General features: G+C 47.1%; 1 protein-coding gene across 1 annotated transcript; it reads right to left on the minus strand.

Moving 5' to 3' along the window:
- Positions 1-1,722: 1,722 nt before the first annotated feature.
- LOC123091004 (zinc finger BED domain-containing protein RICESLEEPER 2) lies at positions 1,723-5,939 on the minus strand. Its single transcript, XM_044512393.1, has 2 exons — positions 5,766-5,939; positions 1,723-4,308 (listed from the first exon to the last, which is right to left on the minus strand). The coding sequence occupies exon 2, from the start codon at positions 4,274-4,276 to the stop codon at positions 1,946-1,948; it is 2,331 nt and encodes a 776-aa protein (XP_044368328.1). The 5' UTR covers positions 4,277-4,308; positions 5,766-5,939; the 3' UTR covers positions 1,723-1,945.
- Positions 5,940-7,347: the final 1,408 nt, after the last annotated feature.

Raw genomic sequence — 7,347 nt, forward strand, 5'->3', positions numbered from 1 at the left:
ATCCATGGGTATGAACAATTGTCGCACCAAATCAACCTTCCAAGTAGCTGATGTCTCATCTATAAGCTCTCGGACAAAAACTGGCCTATCCGGTTGAGAAATAGTAATAAGTTTCATAGAGCACACCCAGGGAAGCCAGTTATGTCTCCAAATCTCTGTTGATGCTCCACCTCACATACCATCCCTCCAATACCGATCTCCAAATTTGTGAAGGATGGCTTCTACTCGAGAGTTAGGCTCCATTAGTAACCTCCATGCTTGCCTGGCCAACAATGCAAGATTGAATAATTCAAGATCATGAAAGCCTAGACCACCCATGAATTTTGGTCGAGTCATCGCTTCCCAAGACACCCAAGCAACCTTCCTCTCACCATTCTTGCTGCCCCACCAAAAAACTTGGGGATTATAGAATTTATATACTCATATAGACCTTTTTGGAGTTTAAACAAGCCATTCAATAAATTGGTATGGCTGGATCTACAGACTTGATTAGAACCTCCTTCCCTCCACAAGATAACATCTTTTCAACTGCCTACCGCTTCGTTCTCAACCGCCCAGGAGAGGCGATTTGGCAGGCGGAGCCGTTCCTGCTTCCTGTTGCTGGCAAGGCCGTCAGCTCCTCTGCCCTCCGCTCGCCGCTCCAGCGGTAGCAAGAGGGTGGGGGATAGGTATGTCGGGTGACGAGGCTCGCTCGGTGCAGATGCCGCCACTATGAATAAAGTTTTTCGGGCCACCGCCTTGGCAGCATTCTTCAATGACGTCGAGGAGCCACAGATTTGTGTTCGAGCGAGTTCTTCAAGACGGCGGTGGAGTTCATGATCTAGTTCTTGTTTCTTCACCCCCGTCCATGTCGCGTCGGCTGCGTCTCCAGCATCGTCGCAGAGCTGGAAGTATGTGGCTTGGAGTTGGCCAACGCTTCCAGCACCAGTCTTATCCAAGGGATGGTCTACATGGAGATTTGGCGTGGAAGATGGTTGCCGATTCTGAAGTTTTTCGGCGGCTCTGCCACTCGGAAACTTCAAGACTGCGATCCAAGATGTGTGGAGTATTACTGCGGCCGACGACCCACATCGACATATGCGATGTGACTTGTGACAGCTCATAACGCAGCTTGGCTCCTATGGCACTATCTTGAATCTTGGCAAGTTGGAGGCTTGTGTTTCTTCCCTCCGGCAAATGCTTTGGCCACGACGGCGACTGGATTCTTTGGCCATGATGATGGTGGATGCAGGAACCCAAAAGATCAGTTTTCACTTTTTTATTTTTATGGATTACTGTAGATTTCCTTGTGTTGTCCCTCCGGGCTGTTCCAAAGAGAAGCCATGTATGTTGTAGTATGTTCCTGCTTTTATGAATGAATACATGGTACTTCTAAAAAAAAGATAACATCTTTTCATACTGCTACTGCCTAAAATGGTCTGTGCTCAGCAATGGCATAAGCTTTCTTCAGAGTTCAGAACCACGCCAAGAGCCCCGCCCATGCGTGAATTAAAGGGATCTGAAGAACAAAATGAGACCGTGAAATTACCAAAAGAGATCTGAAACGAACACTAGTTCCACACAGTACATATTCTGCAAGAGACGAACATGCAAATAGCATTGAAACCAGCCTGCTGAGGTTGGATGCACAATCAGGACAGAAGGAAACGCACACAATCAAGCCAACAGCAGACGATGACAACGAGCCAGCCAACAGGCCACGATCACACGGGCGGAACAACATGCAAACAGTGCATCACTGGCGACAACCTCACCACCCTGCAAGTATGTCACGGGCTCAGAATCTGAATTCGACAAGAATAATCAAGAGTACTCATTACATCTAATGGATAGCTCGAACATCATCAGTAACATTCTATGATCGAGAGCGCTAGGCACAAACTAAGCTCAACACCAACCAAGCAGCCTTCTTGTGAAGGCTACCAACTAAGGACTAAGGGACCAATCACTCCATCTTCACCGCTACAGAACCCTGCGCTTCTGGAGGAGGCGGCGGAGCATACTGAAGCCAGTCTTTGGAGCAGAAAAGTGCCTCCACGATTTCAGGGCGCAGTGAGCTTCTATAGTCATCAAGCATCCGGCTTCCTGTCGTTGCCGCTGCAAATATGGAGCAGCCGCTGCTCACCATGGACATGGGGATGGCCAAGATATCACGGGCCATCTTCGCCAGTGTTGGAAACTTCAGGGTGTTGAGCTTCCACCAGTCCACGATTTCAAAGTCTTGGATGCGAGGCGTCAGGGCTTCTTCCAGGTACTGCTCCAGCTCAGACTTGGAGGGCTGGCTTATTGCTATCTCTGAAAGATACATGTCAAAGTCAAGGAGTCCATCCCCAGTAGAAGGTGGAGTTACTGCGTTGTTATTCGCATTGGCAGGCCCATTTTTATTAACTTCCCCTGGTGCGCCATAGGCTGGCGTCAGGGGCAGGGGCTGTGCAACATAATCCTTGTAAAGGTCATGAAGAGCATCATCCACCACCTTAACATACTTTGCTGCCTCCACACCATAGATTTTAGAATAACTGAATTCTACAAGTTTCATCTTGAAACGAGGGTCCATGACAACACCAATGGCTAGAACAAGGTTGCAATCCTTCCAGTACTTGTCAAACCTCTCATGCATTTCTTTGGCGATGCTACTGAAAACTGGATCTTCATGGGTTATGGCATTTGACAGTTCCAGCTGAAGTTTCCACGCCTCATGGAAAAATAAGTTAGAAGTTGGATTTGCCGCAGCCATGATGCTATGTGCAGAATCATACAGAAATTTCAAATAGTTGCAGGCAGCTTCCAACTTCTTCCAGTCTTCTGCAGAAGGTGACTCATTGTAGTTATCATCACATGTCTCCAATGTGGTGAATGCCTGCCTATAATCCAAGGCAGCAAGCAGCATAAGGTAAGTGGTATTCCACTGTATTGTAACATCAAGGCACAGGGTCTTAGTGCTGGGAATCTCCAGCTGCAGAGCAATCTCAGCAAACTTCTGCTCACGGGCAGAAGAAGCTTTTATGAACTTTATACTTTCACGGATACTGTAGATCACACCATGGATTGAAGCAATGACATCATGTGCAACTGCATTGAGGATATTGGCATAGCACCTCACAACAAACAGCTGGCCCTTAAGCATCAGGTTGTTCTTATTGGAGAGATGATCTCTCAGATTTGCACTGTAGATATCATGTGATGAGCAATCATTATCCAATGTGACGGTGAATAGCTTGTCCTTCATGTTCCAGTCGGTAAGGCTTGAGCTAATAGCTTCACCAAGTGCATTCTCCGAATGAGGAGAAGACACCATCATGAAGTTAAGCATTCTTCGATGCACTTTCCAATCCGTGTCAATGAACTGCCCAGCTATAGAAACATAGCCAAGAGTCTGACTAGTTGTCCACAATCCTATGGTGAGGCTAATCCTTCCAGGCATAGTGTTCAATGCTTGCATTAGGTTGTTTTTCTCTTTCTGGTAAACACCATACACCTCTGCCTCCATTGTTTCAACATCCGCAACCCTGAAACGAGGCTGCAGGCTCTCAGTAAAAGCAGTGAAGGCTGGCTGTTGAACAACATGAAGTGGGTAGTCATGCAAAATGATAAGCTTCGCCAGATGTGAGCTGCTACGGTCTTGATCAAATGTAGCATTTGCAAAGCCAGTATATCTGTAACGCCTCTTAGAAGGACGTTCTACGGTACCCTCACCATCGTTGTCAGTCACTCCTCCAATTGAACTCATTGCCAGCTTCCTCTCTTGGCTTTTTATCATAGGGCAAGAGCCAAGCGTGATGTGCCTCTTGAGATGGCTAGTACCTGCTATCTTTGTGCCAGAACTGTATGCAAAGGTTGCCTTACATAGGTTGCAGCATGCACGTTGGCATCCCCTCTCCCCAGGAACAGGTTCAATGGTAAAGTGCTCCCATACTAATGACTTCTTTCTCCGGCGTCTTGATATGGTTGGTGGGGTCACCTCAGCACTGACCAATTCGTGACCATGGGCCATCTCATCACCATTGACCATGTCATTCACTTGAACCATTTCATGACCATGGATCATGTCACTAACTTGAATCATCTCATTACCATGGATCATCTCATCATCATGGACCATCCCACTCCCATCCACCATGTCGTCACCATGAACCATCTCATTCCCTTGAACCATATCATGCTCATGGATCATCTCGCCACTGTGAACCATTTCATTGCCATGGATCATCTCATCACCAACAACCATTTCACTTTCATGCACCATGGCATTTTCATTGCCATTTGGTTCGCCCATCCTATGAAAGATTATCTGATGGAACCCAAAAGCCTGTCAATTTGGAACAATTGATCAAATAAAATCATGTCAGATCTAATGTAGTTAAATCAGAACAATTGGAAAGCTGGAATAAGGCTGAAAAATCTTGCATAATTTCACTTTGATTATGTACATTATCCAGAAGAGATCTAAAAATCATTACTGCAAATTTATATGTAGATTTCAAGTAGAGCAAATTGTCTGGAAGATGGTAAATTTGCCCAAGGAACTGTGATCTCTTGAAAAGTAAAGTGTCCAACAGTAAATAATTGAAGTATATTGTCCACATCGAGATAGATGCTCGCAATATTTTGGAACGGAGGGAGTATCAAATATATCATGATGAAAGAAATCAATAGAAGAGTGGAGCTGTAGAAAGCCAGGAAAATCATGAAAGTAGGCCATTCAATTCGCTAAACAATCATAACAGAAAACAAGATTAAAGTTATAGGACAAGGCCCTGATTGGGAAATTCAGAGACACCAGCACATACGTTGTAAAAAATAAACACCACCCTAAGTAGCTTCTTATATACAAATGTGAATACATGTTGTTCCTGGGAACAAGCTAAAAAGGCCATAGCCATAGCCAAAACTGTTGAGCAATAAGGGCTGATATATAGCAACCTAATGGATGGTACCTAGGTAGGCTCGTGTAAACAACCAAATCATCAAACATTGGCTATGCAAATGATAATCAAGAATGTTGTGTTCACAGAACCATCACATCTCCAGGGATAAGTGCCACCGCATTCCGCAGAATTACGACTTCTAGGGGTCGATAAAATTACAGAATATATTTACTGCTATAAACATGTTAATTAGTGACTGTGGTCCCTTCACATGCTCCTCTACCCCTGATGTGAACAACTGAACATTATCATCTGTTGCAAATGGCTGCGATAGTCATCATGTTTGCAGCCAAACAAGGCCTAAACTCGCCACATCTCACATGACTAAACCAACCCCTATGCAAAACACAAGTCATCCACCAAGGTATGACTCAGTAGCAGCTGCTTCCTACGGCAAAAAGAATGAATCATCCTCCCAGACAAAACAACAGAGGTACTACTCATAATTTGGACTCGCGAAACTCCCCGCCGTTTGCTCACAATTTGGACCGGCGAGACCCCCCGCCATTAGCAGCGCACGAAACGAATTAAAGAAAAACAAAAGGACGACATAGCCCGCATGCGACCATTTCAGCACCCGCGGAAACCATATGAATCTAGATAAACCTCCACAGGAACACACGCAGCCAATTCTCGAACGAAGCGCGTACTGCTCCACAGCAGATCCACACGGCCTAGCGCGCGGCCAGAAAAGCAAACGGGGCCAGATCTAGACATGCAATCGAATCCAATCCGCGAGGCCACGAGCGGCGCGGGCATGGATGGATGGGGAGGAGGCCTGGAGAGGCGCGGAGGAGGAGGGAGGAGGAGGAGGCTGTTTAGAGTTTGGGGGGCTTACGGAGGCGGAGGGGGGCCGGCGGAGATCCAACTCGAGGCGGGCGGTGCAGGATTGGGGCTCGGCCCAAGAAGAACGAAGGCCGAGCAAACCCTAGATCCGCCTTTTTCTTCTGGGGGCGGGCGGGCGGCCACGGGGGAGGAGGGACCGAGCACGGACCAGCGGGGCGAGGCGGAAAATTTCGTCGGGTCTGGGGGAAACGGAAAAGCGGGGGATGGACGGGGATTTATGGGCTCGCGGCCCACGGCGATGGGCTGCCGAGCTGGCACGGGCGTGAGGCTGCCGGCGGGCCATGGTGGGGGCTCGTCCGCGTGGACCGGCTATTTTTTGGGCAGTTTTCGGGACGCGCGGCTCGTTTTCAGTATTTTTATCCATGGATGGAATTAGGGGGTGGACCGCGGACGCAGGCCAGGAAGGCTACAGCGTCGGCGACTAGGGTTTGGGCTGATGTGCTCGGGTTCCGATTTGGACCGTCCGATTTATGTGGGCGGATAAGCTTGAACTTGCGTTAGGGTACGGATCGAAAGAAGAAAAATGGCCCGGTTACGGCCAGAGTCGTCGATCGGGGGTCTGGGGAAGTTGAAAAGTTCACCTTTTTTTTTGTGCGATCCTTCTATTTTTTTTAGGGCAAAAAGAGAGCTCATTCATTCATAATACGAGTACAATCATTCTCAATTACATGAAGTATATCTGGTGGCACATTCTTTGGCAGAAAAAAATCCCCATGAATTCTAGCATGAGCAGCCAGCTCATGTGCAGCCACATTGCACTCTCTTTTGATTTTCCTCACCTCAGATATACTGAAGTCACGCATCATGCTTTTAGCCTCTTCGTACTTAGCCCACCACTTGGCCTTGTTCCTTCCTTCAGTGTTCATAGCATTCACAACAGCAGCACGGTCAGACTCAACGTATACCTGTCCCCTGTGAACATTTCTCAAACACTTGAGTCCAATCACAAGGGCGCTTGCCTCTGCTTCCTCTGCATCGTCGCATGCCTGAACATGACAGCCTACAGAAAATACAACTGATCCCGTGCTATCACGAGTGACCGCCCCAGCCCAAGCCGAGCCCACTAAAACAAAAGAAGCATCGATGTTCAGTTTAATACAAGCTCCTTGGGGCCTAGACCAGTGGCATTTTGGCTGTATAATTCTTTTTGGTGACGACTGCATCTCGGTAACATGCAATGTTTTTTTTCCTTTGATATCACTTTCAGCGGTGGCTTCAGAGTTCAATGTTTCCCAATAATTCTTTAGGAAAAGGACCGAGTCTGAGATCTTTGCTTCCCCTTTATTATGTACAATATCCTTCCTGAGATGCCATGACCGCCAAAGAACCAGTAGCAGTTTTTCATGCATGTGTCCAGAGCATTGGCTTAAAGCATTTAACAGCCAATCCGGGTTAGGTTCGGCAAGTACTGGTTCTTTTGGTAATGCCCAATGTTCTCTTATCTTTTCTCTAAGAGGTCTAGCCTTGGTGCAGCTCACAACAACATGGTGAGCATCCTCTTTCTCTATACCACATATATTACATATTCCATCAATTTCCAGGGTCCTCCTCCTTTTGTTTTCCTTTGTGGGAA

This window comes from Triticum aestivum, chromosome 4B (assembly GCF_018294505.1).
Source record: "Triticum aestivum cultivar Chinese Spring chromosome 4B, IWGSC CS RefSeq v2.1, whole genome shotgun sequence".
NCBI classification, from domain to species: domain Eukaryota; kingdom Viridiplantae; phylum Streptophyta; class Magnoliopsida; order Poales; family Poaceae; genus Triticum; species Triticum aestivum.